General features: G+C 44.3%; 2 protein-coding genes across 2 annotated transcripts in view; both read right to left on the bottom strand.

The window, feature by feature from the left end:
• The window catches only part of Nup107 (nucleoporin 107), a 43,266-nt gene extending 41,057 nt beyond the window's left edge, over window positions 1-2,209 (bottom strand). Inside the window, exon 1 of the mRNA XM_059245514.1 lies at window positions 2,077-2,209. Within this exon, the coding sequence (XP_059101497.1) occupies window positions 2,077-2,084 (8 nt within the window). The 5' untranslated portion in view covers window positions 2,085-2,209. The remainder of the gene's footprint in view (window positions 1-2,076) is intronic.
• Window positions 2,210-15,531: 13,322 nt separating this feature from the next.
• The window catches only part of Rap1b (RAP1B, member of RAS oncogene family), an 11,051-nt gene continuing 3,370 nt past the window's right edge, over window positions 15,532-23,212 (bottom strand). The window contains exons 2-6 of the mRNA XM_059245794.1: window positions 22,554-22,610; window positions 21,149-21,289; window positions 20,337-20,480; window positions 19,336-19,452; window positions 15,532-16,855 (exon numbers count right to left, since the gene is read on the bottom strand). Coding sequence (XP_059101777.1) covers window positions 19,366-19,452; window positions 20,337-20,480; window positions 21,149-21,289; window positions 22,554-22,610 — 429 coding nt within the window. The 3' untranslated portion in view covers window positions 15,532-16,855; window positions 19,336-19,365. The remainder of the gene's footprint in view (window positions 16,856-19,335; window positions 19,453-20,336; window positions 20,481-21,148; window positions 21,290-22,553; window positions 22,611-23,212) is intronic.

Genomic DNA, 23,212 nt, shown 5'->3' with positions numbered 1-23,212 from the left:
TTCTGAAGGTAAATCTTTCCTGCAGTGGATCAAAGACCTGCTTAGCTGCAGAACTCCCTACAAAGACTTCTGCAGTCTCTAAAACACAGTGATGAGTGAGCTCCTTGACGATGCATAGGTGTTGGACCAGATTTGCACCTGCAATCCAAACTGAACTACTAGTAAGTTCCAGGCCAACCTGGATACAGAGTGAGACCCTGCTCCAAAAACCAAACCAAACCAAAGATGAAGCAGGTTCTGAGAAATTCTTCAGGTAATTTTCTTCTCATGCAAACATCATACAATATATCCATACAAACTAAGCCAGTTGTCATATCACTAGGCAACATAATCATATGGGACCAGCGTTGTACGTATGGCCTGTTTGTTGACCAAAACATCGTTATGCAGCCCCAAAACTCAACTTTGTGAGTACTACGCTGTTTGGCTTGGTGGCATGAAGGAATTCTGGTAAATGAGAGAAACAACCCTTCAAGTGAATTCTCTCCCTCCCACCCACCCCCACCCCACCCCACCCCACCCCCCAGCGTACACTAAGGATGTCTCCTGTCTCAGTACTACTGAAGTCACAGTGCTCCAGACCTCCAACATTGTCACCTGAAGGTTTACAAACTAAACCACACAGATTAAGTTTTTTTGTTTTTTTTTTTCGAGACAGGGTTTCTCTGTGTAGTTTTGGTGCCTGTCCTAGATCTCGCTCTGTAGACCAGGCTGGCCTCACAGAAATCCGCCTGGCTCTGCCTCCCGAGTGCTGGGATTAATGGCGTGTGCCACCACCGCCACCGGCCAGATTAAGATTTTAAAACAACAAACTAACATGCTTTTCTTCCACTTGAAATCTTCAGATAACTCCCCATGGCCTACAGAATCAATTCATACTTTCCAGCATATTATTTACAACACGATCCCAATTTAGGAGGTCAGCCTATGATGTTCGCCCACAGACACACTGCTGTGAGCCTTCAGCCACACCAAGCGTGAACACTTTTCATAACTTTATACCTCTGAGTATGTTTCTTCTACAGAGTGCTCTGCATGTGCTCCTTGTCACCTGGTGTACAGCTACATAAATTTTCCATCAAACAGCTTTATGGAGATACAAAGTTCCATGTTGGTAATCTGGTTCTCTCTCTCTCTCCTGTTTTTCAGAACTTCAGGCTCCCTAGGCAAGCACTCTACCACTGAGCTGTACGCCCAGCCCCATAACTTGGTTCCTTAATCTCTTCCAGGCTCCCTGTTCCCCGACAAAAGGATGGCAGTACAGATCCTCATCGGATAGGTCTGAGACTCAATGTATTATTTAAATCTTAAGGAACACACCAAAATAAACCTAGCACAATGCATTCCGTATTAATAATAATGTGATATCATTACTCAAAAGACCAGCTAGCAGGTTACCTGTGACAGGTTTCCCTGACACTCCTGTGACAGGCGGATTTTACACCTCCTCCGTCTAATTTCCCGCAGTACGGTATATAACACAGCGTGTTACACCGCTTGGCTGTCTTCATTACACAATCAATTCCGCCTATGCCAAGGGACTCGAATAACCCATCTTCGTCGCAGGGCGAGCATAACCACCTGATCACATGAGAAAACCAACTACCTGGTGCTGACTAGTCTAGGCTGACCACAGTGACATCCACTTATGTACCATTGACATGAATGAATAGCCACAATAAAAAACACTTCGGAAGTCTGTACTGAGATGTCAAGTACTGCTACTGACTACTGGCTGTGTGTGACCTCGGACTGCTCAGTCTGCATTTCCAATGCCGGACCATCACCCCCTACCCCGCCCACTTCGGCGAGAACGGCGGCGAGGGAGCGGAACGGAGCCCGGAGCCCGGAGCCCCGGCGTGGAACGCGGGGATCTGCACCCTCTGCATCCCGGCTCCACCTCCACCAAACGGCCTTTCCTCATGAGGGGCCAAACCCCCGGCAGGGAGAAGGAAGGATTGAATGGCACCCCTCGGCTCCCGCTCCGCTCCCCGCGGAGGTACAGCGTCACCCTCGTCGTCCCGCCCACAGGCGGGAGCCCCGAGCCTTGGCCCAGGCGTCCCCGCCAGGACTGACCTGTCCATGGCTGCCACCTCCTCCACCTAGAACCTTGCAAATTTAACTGCAACCCGCCGGCCACCGCGTTTCAGCCTTCCCGCTCTCCGGAAGCACACCCTTCGACCCGGAAGCGGGCCCTCGAGAAGCCAGCCCCCTGCGACAAGTACTGAGAAGGGAGCAACAGGGTTCCCACTTGGCGCATGCGTGATTTTTCGCCTACAGCCGCAGGCCCGGAAGTGTGCCAGTACGTGACTGCGTGGCTGGGCGCTGCCGGCCAGGCGGGGAAGGGGGCGGGGGAAGGGGCGGGGCCTGGCGCGTTGCCCGGGGCGACATTCGTGGGCGTGGTCTGGGTGGAGCGTCCAGCTAGGGAACCACACAAGTCGTCGAACTGGACTCTGGCCGTCTGGTGGAAGGAGTGCGCCTCTGCGTTCCTGCGTGGAGTCCTGCGACACTCCACAGGAGCGGGCCTGTCTCGGGGGCTTGGGGTGTAGCCTCAGTGGACGGGTTTTGAACTTGTTTCCTATCATTGTTATTTATGGTTCCTTTACAGGACCAGCCATCTTGTTTTAAAAATCGAAAAGCAATGCATAAACGCTACATGGGCTCATGCCTGTGAACACCAGCATTTGGGAGGCTGAGGCAGGAGGATCACCATGAGTTTGAAGCCAGGCTGGACGAAGAATAAGACCTTGACTTGAAAAATAAATTAATAATAATAATAATAATATTTTAAAATTTTAGGCATGGAGACCTTACCTTTGCCAGCATCTCAGAGGTCTCAGGCCCCCCCCCCCCCATATGTCTAGAAATGAGCTCAGGTTGAACCATAGGACTTCTGGCGGTTAGATAAAAGGCAGCATCACTCAGGAACCTCAGATTTTCTGTCCTCAAAAGGAGTCTCGCTCCCTAGCTCTTTGTCCTCCTCATGATCCCCACCCTCCACATTATAATTCCTATTCTCTGTTCTCCCATCATGAGACTGTTTCTATCTTGACTACTCCGCTTCCCTAGGCCTGGCCCTGTCTAGTCTGTTTCTCTCTCTCTCTCTGCTCTGGACTCTCCCAGACACCTCTGGATCTTTTCCCTCTCTTACTCACGACAAAAAACGTTACCCCTGATGGAGCAGTCATGTCGGCAAAAAACGTAGGAAAGTGGAGGCAGGGGGCAAGGTCATCCTCAGTTCAAACCACATTAGAGGCAGACAGATGTGTGTTACTTGAGACCTTGTCTCAAAAAAAAAGAAAAAAAAGAAAGGAAAGAAAAAAGAAAAGAAAGAAAGAAAGAAAAGAGAAGAAAAGAAAGAAAGTAGTGATATAGTATTCCCTTCTAATTCAAAATGCTATCTGGGTAAAAAGTAGCATTCATGGCCTGAAGAACTCAGTTCAGTTAATTTTTTTTTCAATTTGAAAGCAATCATTCTTTATTAAGTGACCAGATTACAAAAATAGTGTTAGAAGGGCCAGCCAGTAAGCAAGCTTGCCTCGCAGGCCTAATGATCTAAGTTCTGAAGGAGAAAACCAACTACAACTGTCTTTTTGGGGGGGAGGGGGTTTCGAGACAGGGTTTCTCTGTGTAGTCTAAGCTGTCTTGGAACTCACTTTGTAGACAAGGTTACCCTCAAACTCACAGAGATCCCCCTGCCTCTGCCTCCCTTGTGCTGGAATTAAAGGCGTGTGCCACCACCGCCCAGTGAGAAACCCTGCCTTGAAAAACAAACAACAACAACAACAAAAATCCAACCAACCAAACAAACCAACAGGCCAGAGGCTGCAGAGATGGCTCAGTGGTTAAGAGCACTTGCCACTCTTCCAGAGGACCTGAGTTCAGTTCCTACCACCCGTATGGGGCATCTCATAACTGACTGTAATTTCAGGGTACCTCACATCCTCTTCTGGTCTTGAAGACACCCATGGATACATACAGAGACATAAACACACATAAATAAAAATGAAAATCCTCAAAACAAAGCAGGCCAGCAGATTTACAGTGTCAGTCAGCAGTTACCCAGGCTACCTGAGCAAACAGGATAAAGTGGTCCACTCTATTTTACCTCTGCAACAAAAGTAATTCTGAAATAGCCAATCCACTTTTCCAGTAATTATTTAATTAAATTTTGGGGTGTTTTTTGTTTTTTTGTTTTGTTTTTTGTTTTTGTTTGTTTGCCAAGACAGGGTTTCTCTGTGTAGCTTTGGTGCCTGTCCTGGATCTTGCTCTGTAGACCAGGCTGGCCTCGAACTCACAAAGATCTGCCTGCCTCTGCCTCCCGAGTGCTGGGATTAAAGGCTTGCGCTACCACTTCCCGCCTAGGACAGTTTTTATTCTGTCTAGATTGTATTCTGTGAAGGTGGCTGGCATGATCTTTATACAAATTTGATCAGGAAATAAAATAAAAGAAGTCACATTCAGGTTTTTTTTTTCCTTCTCTGCTCTCCAGTGTTACCACCCCCTCATTCTGTCTGGTTTGATGGGGAGGGGAGTGGTCGCAGGGTACTTGTAGCAGAATCTAGCGGATGCTCCCCCGTGCTCTTAAGAACAGAGGTGAAGCTGGGCATGGTGATGGACGCCTTTGATGCCAGTGTTCAAAAAGCAGAGGCAGGAGGATCTCTGTGAGTTTAAGGCCAGCCTAGACCACACAGCAAGTTCCAGGTCAGACAGGGGCGCAATGAGACCCTGTCTCAAACACACACAGGAGAGGAAAACAAAACAAAAACAATGATGGCAGACAAAAACTTCAGGTGAAGCCAGAGTGGTGGCTCAGGCTTGTCAATTTCAGAACTAAGGAGGCTGAGGCAGGATGGTTACAAGTTCAAGGTCAGCCTAAGCTACATGGTGAAGGCATTGTAAACCACCACTACTTGTGAGAAAGGTTGTTCATCTCAGGAGACTCAACTCAGTGGATTTTTTTTTTTTTTTTTCGTTTTTCAAGATAGGGTTTCTCTGTGTAGTTTTCGTTCCTGTCCTGGATCTCGCTCTGTAGACCAGGCTGGCCTCGAACTCACAGAGATCCGCCTGCCTCTGCCTCCCGAGTGCTGGGATTAAAAGCGTGCGCCAAGCAGGTCTCAGAGGCACAGGCTGGGTGAGATAGATTGGGAGCGAGGTGCAAGGAGAGAGCCAACACACATTATTGCCGGAATAAGTGATATGATGGTAAGTTCAAAGAAGATTCTATGTGTGGTGTGAATGCACATGTGTGTTCAGGTTCCTGTGGAGGCCAGAAGAGAGCGTCAGATCTCCTGGAGCTGGAGTTGCAGGTGGTTCATGGGTGCTGGGAATTGAACCTGGGTCTTCAACAAGAGCCGCCAGCTCTCTTACATGCAGAGCTATGCTATCTATTGTTCCAGTAAGAAACAATGTAACAAATACTTTGAAAAGTAGATGTTACTACATACATATGGTTGTTTTTGTCAATAGTAAAATACCTTCTAGAGAACTCATGAAAGTGTATTCTTAGGGGCTCAGGGTTTAGATTATGCCTTCTAGAGAATTTGTAAGGAGGCACTCTTAATGGCTGAGGCCGTAGTTCAGTGGCTTAGCCCAGTGTCATGCCCTGGCTCCAATCCTCAGCGCCACAGACAGAGAAAGGTCAATTTACTTTCTAAATCAGGAGCAGAAATTGACTTGAAAAATACCTTGTGAGCATATTTTGAGTTGCAAATTTATTGACATCTAACTATGTGGCTTCTAAAAATAGAAGTGTATTTCAAAGCACAAAAACATGGGACCCAAGTCTTGGCCATCCGAAGGATGCTAAGGAAGACCGCTGTGAACATCGTCCTTGCTAAGGAAGACCGCTGTGAACACCGTCCTTGCAGACTTGGGTGGAAGCTTGAACCGCTCTCTGCAAGAGGACAGGAAGTAAAATGTGCGTTTCAACACGCATCCTGGCCCCCAATTTGCAATTGACATGATTGAGTTTAATCTTTAGGAAAAGTTCATACCCCTAAGGGACTATCTTTGCTTCTCCGCCCTTCACAAGATCAACCCGAGTTCTTTAGCTGTATAAAAAGGCTGACTTTCAGGTGATATCAGAAAGATAATTCTTTTGGTTTTTTGAAAGATTAAAAACAATTATGAAGTTACAATGCTGACTTCATTCTTTGTAAAATTTAAAATTACTTTTACTTAAGGATAACATAACATTAAGAATATATTCTAGGGGTTGGGAATTTAGCTCAATGGTAGAGCGCTTGCATGGCAAGCGCAAGGCCCTGGGTTCGGTCTTCAGCTCCGGGGGGGGGGGGGGGGACGGGGGAGAGAATATATTCTAGCTATCCATATTACTGCTTCTACAGCTACATGTAGAAGCATGTCACTGTCCACATACCCACATCTATATTTACAGATAATAACGACATTTAGATATATATGGAGTTCATCTCAAAAAGAAAACTTGACAAGACAGCGTTTAAAATATCTACATTTGGGCTGGAGAGATGGCTCAGAGGTTAAGAGCACTGACTGCTCCTCCAGAGGACCTGAGTTCAATTCCCAGCACCCACATGGCAGCTCACAAACGCCAGTAATGCCAGTTTCAGGGGACCCAACACCCATGGCAAAATACCAATGCGCATAAAATAAATAAATAAAAATAAAATTAATAATACTTATTCTAAAATAAATAAAAATAAAATATCTACATTGCAGAAAACTTTTTCACTTGTTTGGTTTTTATCCCCAGCCCCCACAGCACCTTTTTCCTTTTCTCCCACCTATCTGGATTTCCTTTATTTCTGCCCCCCTCTGCACCTTTTCCAGGGGTCAGGTCTCTCACACACACTCTCTTCCTCCTCCCCCACCTTCCCTCCCTCCCTCCCTTTGGAGAAAGTTTATTTTTAAACTCCCAATACTTCACGATCTCTCCTGTGAATCAATCATTCCTTTAATGACAAGGTCTTGCCAGAAACTCACTTTGTGGCCCAGACTGCCTCCATCTTAGCAGTAATTCTCTTCGGCCTCCAGAATGCTGGGGTCATAGGCACATGCCACCATGCCCCACTGTGAATCAACCTTTAAACATAACTCCCCCCCCCCCCAGTGTGTGTGTCTGTCTGTCTGCATCTGCCTGTCTGTCTATCTTAATCTCCAGGCTGGTCTTGAACTTACCATCAGCCCACCTCCTCCTCTGGAGTGCTGGGCTGGCAGGCAGTATATACCAATCAATCATGATTTGTTCCATTATTCTTCCCATTGACAGGCACACAATGCCTTTCCTTCTACACGATGGCAACACTTAGTCATCTTGGTATATGACTTTTTCTCTTTTGGTACAGACGTTAAGACCATCTGGCCAAATGAGTCTTCAATTTTAAATATTTGCAGATAGCTTCTGATTTCTGGCTTACCTAAGTTTCTCTCACACTCCCAACCAGGAACGTAACTTCTTTCTTGCATTCTAACCTTGAGGACTTCAGGCAGCAGAGTCCTGCCTTGCAGTTTTCACGCATACTTTAAGCTCCTGAGTATCCATGTTAATGTGCATTTCTGTGGCTACTAGCTAAAACACTTGTTTAGGGGCCAAGTGAATTTGTTTTGTTTCTATTTTTTTGATCTACTTATGTGTATGAGTGTTTTGCCTATGTGTACATATATGCACTATGTGTGTGCCTAGTGCCCAAGAGAGGCCAGAAGAGGGTGTTGGGTCCCCTCCATCTGGAGTCACAGTTGGGAGCTGCCACCTAAGTGCAGGGATTGAACCCGGGTCCTCCAGAGGAGCAAGTACTCTTGGTTACTGAGCCATCTCTTTTTCTAACTCGTTTTGTGTTTTTAGAGAGGGTCTATGTAGTCCAGGTTGGTCTGAAACTCACTTGCAAGCCCAGGCTGTCTTAGCCTCCCCGGTGCTGAGGATTGTAGGTTGTATGCCCCACAAGTGATCTACATCGGTTGCCTTCAACTGTCTGGTTCTATCTTTTACATATTTCTTTTGGATTGTCAACCCTTAATAAGAACCTAAGAACTCTTAATACTTTACAGCTACTTATCTTTTTATCTTGTAGTTTATTCCTCTAGATCTGGTTCTGCAGTGCCTTTTACTTAAAGATTTATATATTTTATCTAAGTATATATTTAAATATTTTATTTCAAGAATCAGCTTGGGTTGGGGATTTAGCTCAGCGGTAGAGCGCTTGCCTAGCAAGCACAAGGCCCTGGGTTCGAGCTCAAAAAAAAAAAAAAAAGAGAAAAAGAATCAGCTAAGATTCCCTTGACCTCTAGGCTTCACTCTCAATCTCATAGACATCCAAGCTGTTTATTGCTTAAATAAATTTGGAAAAGTCATTTTTTTTTTCACGACACAGAGGTTTTCATTTTGTGTATGGTGCACACTTGCCACAGCCACGTGCGGTGACCAGAGGACAGTTTGGTCCTCTCTCCCACAGGAGTCCAAGGCATGGAACTCAGGTCACGCAGCCTTTGATTGCTGAACCATCTTGTCGGTCTTGAACTTTTCGGTGGGTTTTTGTGTTCGATGCCAGTGTCATATAGTAACCAAATTCACTTCTGAACTCTTGTCTTCTCTGCTGATGTTTTTTTTTTCCTTTCACTTATTTCAAGATCAGAGTTGAAATGTATTACAGTAATATGGAGAAACTAATGTTTTTGTCTCCCTACTATGAGTTGACTTATGCTCTTTACTGTTTCGTAACATGTTAGCTTTACAACTTGACCTTTACAGTTTGAGCTACAAGGGTGGCACCCTGGCCTGAACAGGAAGTCTTAGGAAAAGGCATTGGTGGTGTGTCTGTCGGCTTCCCCTTTTTGCTGGTTTGTTCCACTGATGCAGACTTCGCTACCATCCTTTTTGACATGACAGAATCTGGCTTCTTCAGCCTTCCCCATGCATGTACTGAGGACCAGTGATTTCCCAGGAATCTCCAGGCCTGCAGCTGCGGCATCCAGCCTCTGGATCTGAGCAGCCACTGGGTTCTGGAAGCTTCTCTTGCAGAAAGCTAGTCACTGTTGGAGGTACTACCCTGGTTCTACTGAGTAAGCAGTCTAATAAACCCTCACTGTCAGTTCTGGCCCTCTAAGGAATCCCAGCTGACACAGAGGCCCATCAAGAAAATCTTTCAGTTCCTAAAATTTATTACCTTTCCTTTTCAGAGTACAGTCATGCCATCGGTGACTAACTCCACTGTTCCCCAGTGAGTTTTAGGAGTAACTGAGATAAAAACAACAAACCCTGTAATAGCCTCGGGAAGATGGAGTGTCCAACCGACAATCCTGACGGAGGTGGAGACGGTGGCACTGAAAACGTGTCAACTTCCCAGGGCTGACACGCTTGGCATATGATATCCGCCGTCTGAATGACATCCTGAGACCAGTGCTTTATTTTCTCTTAAACAAGGGTCCAGGGCACCCAAGCCCATACATCTGCACCTGTCATCAGCCACATCCTGTCTAGATGCCCTGGCCAGAATATCCTGTGCTGGTTCAGAGCGAGTGGGGAAATGCATGGTGGGTGGATGCCACTTCCTCCTTCAGGAGGTCCTCTAAATATTGGTGTAGTACAATTAGTGAAATGTTAGTGGCTAACAGCATTAAAGTCTCTGGCTGACTTCTTCTTTAAAGACATCGTCTCACTCTGTAGTCCAGACTTGCCTCCAACTCCCGAGAACTCAGCCTGCTTCTGCAGTGCTGGGATTAAAGGTGCACCCCAACACATCTGACTCCAGTTCAGATTTCATTAGGTCTATGCCATGTTTTTCTGGAGTCTAAATACTCAGCAAAGAAGTAAATACCTGTGTGTGGGGGTGGTGGTGGTGGTGGTATGCCTTTTAAGTCAAGCATGGAAGAGAGAACATTAAGAAAAAGGATACCTCCTCCCCTGCCCATCAATGCCTGAGGCAGGTGGGAGCGCTGCCCCCGCCCACCACCAGCTGCAAGGGAGAGCAGGACCTGCACCTCCCCTGGGCAGCATGACATCAATCCTCTTGACAGAGGTGGGAGACGAGCATGGGAGAACTGCCTCCTACTCCCATCAAGGCCTGAGGCAGGTGGGAGAGCTAGTCTTGCCTCTCATCAGCTGCAGCACTCACGAAGAGTGGCCCCTACACCTCGCCTGGGCAACACAGTAGAGCTGGCCCTGAGAGCCAGCCCCGAGGGTGTGAAAGCCAGAGAACTGGCCCTGCCCCTGACTCATTGCTGCAAGGGGTGAGCTGGCCAGGGCAAGGCAAATGAATGCAGGTGGTGAGGACAAGGGAGCTGGCAGGCTGACCAACCCCCCCAGAAACAAGCCAGGCCCAGAAACAGGTTTATGAGTTGGCCCACTCCAACATCCATCCACCCCATCCGTGATCTGCTGGAGCACGTGAAGGGATGGGTCCTGCAGACTGTAATCTGCAGGATCTCGACACAGGGAACAACAGGATATCCAAGAGGAGTCCCAGTGAGGGCCCAGCATCGACAGTGTAAGCAGAAGCCAGAGGCCTCGGACCAGACCAATGACTCTTTGCAATGAACACTTGCAAGTAAAGATACATGGATGAAAGGGTTTACCTAGTGACTCACTGTGTCACACTACAGCTTCTGTGACATTGATTTTTCCTTTTTCCCCTTCTTTTTTCTCTTAAATTTTATTTCATTTTTGGGGGGAGGTTGCAAGGGCAGAGAGTGGATATGAAGGGAAAGAGAAATGAATGGGATAGAGATGCATGACGTGAAGGACACAGAATAAAAAAGTTTTTTTTTTTTTTTTTTTTTTTTAAAAGAATACTCTTAAGAACCAAAGCGGTCTGTAAGTTGAGGGAAGAGTCGAAAGCTGAGATCATCTAATTCCTTCACTCCCTCCTTTCTGGAGTATTTACAGAGGATCAATGCTATTGTCTTGGGCCAAAGCTTTACCATGGACCCCCACCTGTAACCCCCTTTCTCCTCTGAGACAGGTTTTGATGTTCTCAAGGCTGGCGTCCTTCTGTTTCTCCCTCCTGAGCACTGATTTTATGCACATGACACCATACCCAGTTTACCTCATTTCTTAAAATACTCGCCCCCGCGCAAGCAGCAGGACAGGGTAGAATTAAAATCTTGCAAATAAACACCACCATTCAGGCTCTAAAGTTCTTTTCTACCATGGAGCGAAATGTCTGATGGGGTAGTGGCTCATGGATGCCTCACCTAATCCTCGGATTGCTCAGAATACCTGCAGAGCAGTTTAGACCCAGGACTGCCTGAGGTGCTTCTGACCTTTAGGGAGGTCTGCTGACAATGGCCCCCAAAGGATACGCTGGCACCCCACATCTCAAACCTTTGATGTTACCTGCCGATGCAATGGAAGGTTTGGCAAATTACCTTGGATCATCCAGCTGGACTCTGAATGCCATCACAAGTATCTTTAAATGCCCCAGAATGGGCTCTCTTCTAGCACCCTCAGCAAGTGTGCAGGCCTGCTGACATTCTGATTTGGGAACATGAGAGAACACGGCTCTGGCTTCAGTCACCACAGCTGTTAGAACAGCCCTCCTGTTCAGGACACACATACATCTTTTCCAGAGAATCAGACAGAGGTATAGTTCGTTATAAAAACCCAGTTAATAATCTCATCTCTAAAATATTTCTGACGACGTACCAGTATCATTTAAGAAGAGTAAGAGGAAAAGTGGGTACATGATTGGGAAGGTATGTGGAAGAATCTTAAAATGTCACATCTGTGGCAGTGGCTTGTACTGGGGTAGCTGTGACACAGGTCAACTTGGATGTCTGCTAACACTAGCCCTGGGCACTTGGCCAGGAGAGATACACACAGGCCCGGAACCAAAAGAGGACGACATTTCCAAAACCATCCTATCATTTCCTTAGATGAACAGTCAATTCCCCACCAGGAAGTATAAGAGCGCAGGAATGGTGACATGTGTGGGGAGAGATGACATTCGTGACTGGCACCTCCTCTGCCATCAATCCACCTTTGTAATCCAACCCTTCCATCTCAAGCCCGCTTCTACCAGGTTTCCATGCTTAGTTCTTAGGAAAATAAACTTCACCTACACTTACGAGTCAGGGCAACTGTTCAAATGTGGCTATCTAGAGAAGACAGGCATCACTCAACATAAAACCACCCTTCCCTGTTTTTTTTTTTTTTTTTTTTTTTTTTTTTTTTTTTTTTTATGTAGACGTAACTACAGCTCCTTGCCAGCTTACTTTATCTTCATTGGTGCTCAACCCCTTAGCTCCACACCATCCTCAGACATCGTATTTCTTTCCCTGAGCCTTGAAAAATAGTTTTATGGCTAGGGGGGTCACCACAATATGAGGAACTGTATTAAAAGATCACAGCCTTAGGAAGGTCAAGACCCAACCGGTTAACTAATTCTCCAGTCACTCTTAGTTTTTTGGGTTTCCCCTCTATCAGAGCAATGTTCCCAAGTCACCTCAGGGTGAAGTCTAAGTCAACCATCACTTTCCCGGGTATCCTCCACACAGCTGTCTAGTCTGCTGCTTGTCCCTGGGGCAACTGCGTTCTCTGTGGCGTGCTCACGTGACTATGAGCCTTCCATGTGGTAGTGGATTTGACTGATCCTACCCACTGATGAGTAACTTACTAAACTTGTCAGCAGACACCAGATCTACCTTAGCATTTCTTCCCCAAACCTAGAGCACATTACAAGTTTGACAGTAATAGTTTCTTCTTCTGAAATTTGTACTCCCAGGGGACACACACTACCACACTATAAATAGAAATCCGAATGGGTAATCGGCAGATGACAAGACCATGAAAGGCTTTTTGTTCTCTGCCTATTTAAAAACTGCTGTAACCTTTTAAGTGAAGGAGACACGTTACTCACACGGCAATCTTCAAAGATCAGTGTGTAGTTTCCAGAGACCTCAAATGCTGAAGATGCTGAGGAGCCAAAGGCTGCAGATGAACAGTTACCTCACTTACCAACAACGGTGAAGAAGACAAGGCTAACCCAGGTCCATCATAGGTGCACAGTAACAGAACCATAACTACAGTTTAAAATACACTTGTCCTATAAACCACAAAGTGAAAGCGCACAGACAGTTTGAGAGAGACAAACCTATAAACGATTACTGTTAAGGTAGCAGGAATATTAATTACATTTCCACTTGCTAGTCTTTGTACATGCTAGTCAAGCACACCGAGCCCCACCTCCGGCCTTGTGGTCTGTCTACACTCAATGAGGACACACAGTAAAGGAGCTAAAAAGAACACTTGTGGCAATGACATGTCTGTCATTCAATCCAAGATAAGACGATTAAAGGAAGAAAGCAAAAATTTCACAATGGAATTTTTAAAGTCAATTTATGGTAAACAGTCTATGTTTATCTATTTAATCTGGGGAAAAAAACAAACCCAACCCTGAACTAACATAAAAATCAAACAGCTGCTTAGGGTCCGAAGAGAATGCTCAGTAGGAGGTATGGCGCTCATCATGCAGCTGTGGCGGCCAACTGTGACCTCACGTGCACGGGAGGGAGGCAGAGACAGGACCCAGACAAGGGAGCTAGCTAGACTAACAGGACTTGTGAGCTTTGGTTTCAACTGAGAGATCTTGGCGTGATACAGAAGGTGGGGAGTGATTTTGGAAGACGCCCAACACAGATCTCTGGCCTCCACATACTGGAACACACCGAGTAAATCCATACACATGCGAACATGCATCACACACCACACACACACAGGCAAAAAAGCAAGACCACAAGTTTTTAACGTTCTTACAGAAGCACAAGAGAAAATGGTTTTCTCCTAGAGTCCAGCTTCCCCAACTATTCTCGGGAACACGAGTAGGGGACTCAGTCCCCTGTCCTTTTCCCATCTTCCTATTATTCCATTTAACCCCCAGGGAAGTCCACCTGCAAGTTATCTTCATACCTTGGATGCAGCTTCTACTTTCGTACAAGAGAAATGGTCTTTATGTAACCACAGCCTACTGGAGTTCAGCAGCTGGATAAAGCTGACCTACAGGACTGCCCGACCATTAATCCCTAGGAATGCTGTCGGCACCTTCATTTAGCACAGGGAAGGCTGGGGGTGCAGCTCAGATGGTGGAACGTGAAGCCTTGGGTTACAAGAGAAAGGGTACCTAACCATGGTCACATGGGAGGGAATCAGAGTGGCAGGATTAAAAACCAGAAAACCTACTTCTGCCTCTCTTGTTTTTTTGAGACAGGGTTTCTCTGTGTAGCTTTGGAGCCTGTCCTGGAACTCACTCTGTAGACCAGGCTGGCCTCAAACTCACAGAGATCCGCCTGGCTCTGCCTCCCGAGTGCTGGGATTAAAGGCGTGCGCCACCACTGCCCGGCACTTAGTTCTGGTTCTTGATTCCATATTTTTATTTACTATATTAAAGTGATCATGTTGTACTCCTAATACTTGTCTGCAACTAAGGTGTTTTCTCCACTGGATCAGCTCTAAACTAGGGATTCTAGGCCAGCACAAATGTGGGGAGTCATCTTTATTCACTATAAACTGGGAATGAGAGGTGGGCACATCCAGGGATGTTAGTTTAAAATTCTACAATATGGAGGGCAGCCCTCACAATATATTACCTAGTACGAAACGTCCACAGTAGCAGGGTTAAGAAATCTTACAGATATGGACTCTAATAGGGCAGCACTTGAGTTGATCTCGGTTGTTGCTGTATCTGTAATCCCAGCAAACCCTTCGACAGTTCTTGACACTTAGGTTTTATCTGCTGGATGAGTACTTACTGCTCAACAGATGAACAGAACACAGTCAACTGAAAGGATTTCAGTGTCCCACTTCTGGAGGCGCTCCCAAATGATTATCAAGAAAACAAGCTTTACCAAAACATGTCTCTCGGGGATAAAAGAACCAGGGTGTCTACAAGAACATTTTCTTTAGGCCTCCCAGGGCATGGAACTTTGTGATTTAATACGTAACAAGTAGGACTGTCTCAACGAAAGCCTTTAATGTCCCATTTCAAACAGCATGTGGTGAGGATTGGCACACACCTGCAAATTAGAAGGTACCACTACGTAATTGCTCCAGCAGCTGGGAAATACTATGAAAAAGTGTAAGAGCTTCTTTACAAATTTCACAAATTCAATGCACACATAAGACAAACATTATTATCTAAAAGAAAAGTAGCATGAGTCCACATAAAAATTTTTTATAACCTTATTAATATTGTAAGCATAATTGGTGCAAACTTCTGTGTACTAGTTCCCCAAAGATTTGCATTCTGCATAAAAAAGTCCATAGTGCAGTTCCCAAAGTATCTGAGTCCTTCCTCCTTTTCCCCACCCCAAAGAGCTACTGAACACTAGCCAAAGGCCTTTGTTCCTAAGTAATACTGCTCGATTTACAACATTCTTTCTCAAGGAAAAGTTCAAAGGGCGGTTTTATGTGGATAGTCAAACAATTCTAGAAAAGAAAAGAAACAAGAAACAAACCAAATCCTGACATCTTTCATTCATCATTCTTGGGATTAATTAAGAGTCTGGTTTACCTGCGTGTTATAAATTATGAAGCCACACTGTAAAATAACACCTATCACATTTAAAAAGGTAAACCCATATTTATTTACTAGCACTGTTAAAACATTACACAAAACACATTCAAGTGGCAAGTAATTATACTGCAAGCCCTTGCACGGCAATCCAATTTATTGAACTACGGATGCTAAGTTATACAAAATTGCACCACTTTAATTAAGGCTTTTAGTTTACATTTGGCCACCTCAAAGTCGTTGTAACATCAGGTTGGTCAATTTCAATACTGTGGCTCCCTGTTGGATGGACACACAATCTTTACACCCAAACGTTAATGCATACAAAGCAACAAGGCATTGTTAAATAAAACCGCAATAGTTACTGCAATTCGGCCTTGTGACCAATTACACATGATTAAAATTACTTCCCACATTCACATCCACAGTACTCGTCCACCAGTTAACAGCTCAACCAAAACGTTACCCATGTGAAACAATCACTAACAGGCAAAGATACTAAACCTGTATATTTGGTATTGCAGACACACGTATGTATGCATGAGCAAGCAAGGGAGTCACAGTGAGAATCTACAGCTGCAGAAGCCTGGAAATGATTTACAAAAACTGTTAAATCATTAAAAAATTGTTTGAAAATATACACTTCTTGTTGTAGACCCCCACTGTACACACAACTATAAACATTGTTCCCTATGTAAACAAAAAAAGGAAACATATAATAAGGAGATTTGAAAAGCCTGGACATTTCCTTCCCAACAGATATTAAAGGCAACGTCTTTAATCTAAGACATTATACTGAAAGGACTATCATATTTTTAAAGACAAGATCACTGTCTCCACAGGTTTTTGAAAAATTAAAAAAACTATATAGCTGTGTTAATCAAAGCGCTTATTTTGTATAATACAATGATAATGACCTTGAATTTAAAAAAAAATTACAATAAGCTACAAGTATCAAAGAAGCGAAGTTATCTGGAGTAGTCTATATAGGAGCTCTTTGGACTTTCTTTTATTATGCTAAAATAGTGGTGCTTTTAGGATTTACATTATTGTACTCTCCAATACAAAGTCTGGGTGTGTTAAAGTATACAGTACACCGTTTTCATACATGTACAACATTGGTGGATGAAGAATGTCTCTTAGCAGTAATACTGGATGATGTAGCCTCTGGTTGGACCAGCTGCATACTCTACAACTATTATAGAAGTAAAAATCTCTCGGGATACTGGAAAGTGATTAGAATGTGCAAACTGATAAAGTAGCTTTCATCCGCCTCTTAAGGGTACCACCACAGGAAAGTCCATGTAAGATGTTGGTAGGTTTAACAAAGTTGGAATGCTGGCACTGTTGAATTGGGCAACAGTTCTTCAGACCTGCGGAAGGGGAAAAATAAATCATTACCGGACAACAAGGAGCTTAAGGAACCAACGAGACAAAGGCTCTTGTTCTAGTCATTACATTAACGACAGCTAAGGCACTTCTATATCTTTATTCCAAAGAAGGTGGCAGTCTATACTGCTGCCTCCTGGACGCCAGACAAATGAAAATTCTAGGCCCAAAGGAGGAAAAAGCCCTGTGTAAATTTCTGTATATTACTTTCCAAAGACTAAAAAGGAAAAGAAAGTGGAGGCTAGAGAGACAGCGTCATGGTAAAGAGCACTGGCTGCTCTCCCAAGGGACCCCTGGTTCCATTCCCAGCACCCACATGGCTGCTTACAACTGTCTGTAACTCCAATTCCAGGGTATCCAACACCCTCTTCTGGTCTCCTTGGACGCCAGACATACACATGGTACTCATACATGCATGTACGCAAAATACTTATACACAAAAAAACAGAAAAAAAAAATCTTAAAAAGAGAAATTGTTTATGATCCTAGAATTACACGTGAAATACAAAATGTACGTCTAACCAGGGTTTCTAGCACCAATTAGAAAATGAAGACCTTGGTTTCCCATTTCCAGCAGAGGCCGAAAAGCTGGTTCAGTGAACTCAACAAATTGAATGTATTTCATGACAGTTCTATACTACTTTATAGTTGGTAAGTTATATTTCCTAAATCCACATTTATACAGATACAATCAACTTGCAGATGTAAAAAATAAAAAGCTGGTTCAACACTAAAATTACATGTAATCATGTTTTTTGAAGGAAAATTAAAACTTAAAAATATTGGAGTAGCCAGGCAGTGATGGTACACACCTTTAATCCCAGCACTCAGGGAGGCAGAGGCAGGCAGATCTCTGTGAGTTCAAGGCCAGCCTGGTCTACAGAGCGAGTTCCAGGAAAGGCACAAAGCTACACAGAGAAACCCTGTCTCAAAAACAAAAACAACAACAACAACAACAACAACAACAATAATTGGAGTAATCTGGAGGGACAAAATCTGATTTGTCAGGTCAGAATCTGCTTACTTTGAGTGACTTTATAGTCACATGCCTATGCTGAAATACTTCTTTTTTTTTGGTTTTTCGAGACAGGGTTTCTCTGTGTAGCTTTGTGTCTTTCCTGGAACTCACTCTGTAGACCAGGCTGGCCTTGAACTCACAGAGACCTGCCTGCCTCTGCCTCCTGAGTGCTGGAATTAAAGGCGTGCGCCACCACACTTTTCTTTTATTCACTTGAGATAAGTACTCGATATATAGCACAGGTCGCCCTTGAACTTGGAGACCCTCCCTGCCTCAGCATCCTGAGTGCTGGAGTTACTCAGCAAATAAGACATATATATATATATATTCTCAAGATGGAGCCAGGTGTGGTGGCACAAGCCTTTAATCCCAGGCAGGCAGATCTGTGGGAGTGTGAGGCCTGTCTGGTCTGCAGAGCCAGTTCCAGAACGGCAGAGCTATGTAATAGGGAAAGAGAAACCTTCTCTCAAAAGAAAACAAGTTCTCAAGGTAGTGACAGAATGAGACCGTGCTTGAACGCTAACTAAACAGGAGATACTCACCACTGGCACACAGTCCCGGTAGACAGCTGAGTGTTTGCAGTGTACCAGACACTGACCCAACTTTACAAGCACTCATCTCACTCAGTGACTCTACAGTCTATAAATGGAAGGCACCCTTGGTCTTCCTTTGGTTAGACTCTGAGGCTGTGTGGTCCGGTCATCCTCTCTGCTGAGGACTTCCACTTGCTCTTCCTTGTATCTCCCACCTTAACGCTTCTGATTCTCACATATTTCCCCTAAACTAAACTCTTGGTTAATATACCAGTTTGGGGCCCCGATCACGGGCCTCTACAGAACCCATAACAGCATGGCAGAAACCACAGACTCAGAAGCTAGGCAATCTACTGAAATTCTGGCTCTGCTGGTGCCACTAACTGTAGGGCTGGGCAGTGCTCACTAATTCTGGAGTTGAGTACAGACAGAGAGCCTGTTTTGTGCCCTGTCTCCTCATCTGTCATGTCTTGCCTCAAAGGCTTGTTTGCAAGTGTCCTCCCCGATCATGGGTGAGTAGAGGCATCACCAGCCTAGGTTGTCACACCATGCAGGTTTTAAAACTGTCTCTCTTCTACTATAACTCAATTACCTTACTTCTGATGACAGGTAAATGAAATACCTAGTTAATAATCGAGTTCCCAGTATTATTACACCAAGTCACGGCATCTATTTTTTTTTTTCCCCTGAGACAGGGTTTCTCTGTGTAGCTTTGCGCCTTTCCTGGAACTCACTTGGTAGTCCAGGCTGGCCTCGAACTCACAGAGATCCGCCTGGCTCTGCCTCCCGAGTGCTGGGATTAAAGGCGTGCGCCACCACCGCCCGGCCATGGCATCTATTTTTAAGGGCTAACATCCTTTGCTTGCTTTGCTGGCAGTCCCTGGAAGTTAGCGGTGAAACGAATGTCACATACCTGGCTCAGAGCTACAATGCACCCAGGACATTAAAGCAGCTGACACGATGACTTTTTGCGGGCCTTCCCAGGCACTGGAGTTTTCCTGTTAATTTGCCGCACTAGGTCATAAAAGATCTGCAAAGACATCATCATCATCATCATCATCATCATCATCATCATCATTATTATTGTTAGTTATTTTTAAGAGGAAAAACAAGCTCAAAATCCAAAAATGAAAAAGTGACGTAAAAACAAATAGCTCCCGGCAATTCCTACAGCTATAAAGACAACCCTAGACAGCCAATATTCATTTGCAGAATGAGTAAAGCCAGTGTTCTTACAAGTACCAAGTTCTTTTATTTTTCTGAGAAGTTTAAATACGTTTTCCTTAAAGTAAGTACTTAGTTGAAGGAGCTGCAGAGTTCTTCTCAATCCAGGTAGATCTTTCCTATCCTACCAAAGAAGGAAAGAAAAGAAAAAGGAAGAAAGGGGAAAAAGCCCCCTTACTGTCTCAGATCTTTCTGTACGCCTTTGCTCTACATGGCTCCACCCTCTTCAAGAACCACGCCTGTCGTTCTGAGTTTCAGAACGACAAATACTTTCCCCTCAAATCCTCAATGAAATTAATGTTTTCCCACACTGGCCTTCTGCCCAAGTTTCCCTTTAACAGTAATTTCATTGTGTAAGCATTACAAAGACACTGAAATAGTTACTTCTTTACATGCATATACTCAACAAGACTGTTTTTTGCCTGTAAGAGCACATATTAACTTGGAGTTCTATTGCAGTACATTCTTTAGATTTTTTGTGTGTGTCCCCTCATGAGTTTATGCAAAGGACCACAGAAGTCAGAAGAGAGCATTGGATTCCTAGGAATAAGAGTTCCAGATGGTTATGAGTTGCTACGTAGGTGCTGGGAATTGAACCCAGGTTTCTCTTTGATAGTAAGCTCTCTCAAATGCTCTAATTTAAAGTGTTATATTTAAGATAAAAAGCTTCCTACATACACGTGAACATACCTCATTAACGTTTATTTTTGACTTTGCAGAGGATTCTAAAAATGCACAGTTGTTCCACTGTCTTGCTAGGTTCTGGCCTTGCTCCTTCCCTACAACTCTTTCATCTTCCAAGTCACATTTATTCCCGACCAGAATCATTGGAACCTACAAAGACATTCGTGAGGGTGAAAACAACAGATACGAACAACAACCACTAGCTATAAACTGCTTACAAAAGAGGGAAAAACTATACCACAATGGACTCGATCACAGTGGTCAGAACCACCTTTTAAAAAGGAAGTACAAAGGGTGTTACCATGAAACGCCAGCATATTTCAACACTTGGAAATGTTTAAGGGTGTGAATCTACTTCACGTTTTCTTGTTTCTGACACACATTTAATGAATTGCACAACATAAAAAGGAGAAATTAAGGAGGCCCCCAGAGCAGAGACTTCAGCTTCTCACGGTCTCAGTGGAGCCGCTCACTTTCCTTCGTATGCGATGAAGAAGTTAATCAACTCAGTAAAGCCAACGTATTTACTAATGGCATCGCAGGTATGGACAGAGCTAATGTTTGGGATTTTCAAAGAGCAGTATAGGGAAAGCAGTGCTTATTTTACCAAACCACTGACGACCATTTAAAAACCAGTTTCTAAAGTACACTTCGGAGGGAAAAAAATTCAAAGAAGAATCTAGGCTTTTAAAAGAAATTTAAAGTTTTTTTATAAAAACTTTAATCCAATTGGTAGAAAAACACAGACCCCGACAAAGTCTCAGTTATAGCAGTGGAAAATGATGGCATCTACCACCACAGAAGCCAAGCCTGCTTACGTCATCGGTGTCTTTAACCCGGAGGATCTGCTCTCTCAGATCTTGTAAGTCGTTGAACGTTGACTGTGCTGTGATGGAGTAAACCAGCGCAAAGCCCTGGCCGTTCTTCATGTACAAATCTCTCATTGCTGTGAACTGTTCCTGTAGTACAAAGATTGGAAGACCAGGATGGGCTCTGACGCCAAATCACAGAAGTCTAGAAACCTAACTTAACAGCTTAATGAAGAATATGGTAGTATTAGATAACATTTCTTAAAATTATAGATTATAGCAAGATACTGTCTGAAAATTGCATTATAAGACAGTTCTTTAAAAGTGACACCACAGATTTATAGACAACACATGTTCAACTGGAACAAAGACATTGTGTCTCTAAAGCTGCTCTAAAGAAATTTTTCTTTTATGCTTTTTCGAGACAGGGTTTCTCTGTGTAGCCTTGGCTGTCCTGGAACTTAACTTATAGACCAGGCTGACCTCAAACTCACAGATCCGCCTGCCTCTGCCTCCTGAGTGCTGGTGTGAGCAACTACCACCCAGCATTACAAGTAGCTTTTTTAACCTAACATAAAGTGTTGAGCACTAGTAATATTCCAGAGGTACAGTAGATCATAAAGCCATCATTCTGTGGGGACATGTGCATTCACACCTGTAACTTATCATTTTTCCACACTTCTTCACTAGGATGTGGGCATCTGTGGGGAAGAACAGTGTCTACCATATTTTGGTTTTTTAAACACTGCTGACGTCTACCACATAGCCAGACTCTTTCCCTTACTTTTGGATACCTGCAAACCTAATTGGTTGTTACGGTCTGGATATAGACTGAGTAGTCCCAAAGGCTTCATGTGCCTAAATTTAAGCCTCATTCTGAGGTATCCAGTGGGCAGAAACTTGATTCTACGAGCTTAAGAGGTAAGGCACTGGGAAGCGTTAGGACTGAATACAGTGGCTTCTTACAGGCGAGGGGAGACACAGACATGCATGTTCCTGTGTCTTGCCACTTGATAAGCATTGCTGTCAGGAACAAGCCACCACCAGATTCAGCTCCTAGACCTCGTACCTCCAGAACAAACCAGAACAAGTCTCCATTCATAAAGGTAGCTAGCCTTAGGCATTTCATTACAGCAACAGAGTTGATACAGTTACTTAAAGTACCTTCAAGAAGGACAACTACCAATCACAACATTTCACACAGGCATCGAAGAGTAAATGCATAACCAAGCATCGTCAACATTATCTGAAATATGTACTATAATCTTTTAAAGGGACTAGTACAACCACAGACCATGACATTTTCCACTCTGGCATTTTAAAAATTTCTTCAATAACTGATCCAGAGCATTTAGAAAGTACAACATTTAAACTGATCCACACTGCATATCCTTTATCATTTTAATTTACATACCGTTCCTGCAGTATCCAAGATCTCAAGCATACACTGCTGTGCATCTACTTCAACTTGCTGAGGAAAAAGGAAGACATTTCTTTACTTTTGACATCTGTAGACTACATTAAAATACCCGCAACAGTTAAGACTATCTGCTCGATACAAGTTATGGCACCTTTACAGGGTGACACCGAGCGACAGTTCACAGGAGCCCAGTCACTGTGGCGGTTGAATGACAACACCCACAGGTTATGGCGCACCAGCACTTGGTTCCCACTTGGTGCTGCTCCTTGGGAGGTCTGGAGTGGTAGGAGGACAATACTGAGGACCGGCTTTGCAGTTTCAAAGCCACATGTCATTCCCAGTTTGCTCTCTGTCCCTGATGCTGTGACTGCCACCTGCTGCCCTGATGGACTCCATCAAATAAATTCCTTCTACAAGCTGCCTTGTTCACAGTGTTTATCACAGCACTTGAAAAGTACCGAATGCGGTCATCAAGCTTCAAAGCCCCCAAAATTCTAGTCAGGTGCAAACTGCCATGTACTGATAAGTCACTAAGATTCAGCCACAGGGTGACATACTCCACACTTAATGTTGGAACAGAAATGCCTTCAAATAGTTTAAGCAAAAAGCAACGGTTCCAACAATGTCAGCATGACTTTGTCTATCAGCCTTCC

This window comes from Peromyscus eremicus, chromosome 18 (genome assembly GCF_949786415.1).
Source record: "Peromyscus eremicus chromosome 18, PerEre_H2_v1, whole genome shotgun sequence".
Taxonomy (NCBI): Eukaryota; Metazoa; Chordata; class Mammalia; order Rodentia; family Cricetidae; genus Peromyscus; species Peromyscus eremicus.
Note: the sequence above shows the minus strand (reverse complement) of the source record. Positions and strands in the feature narration are given on the sequence as shown.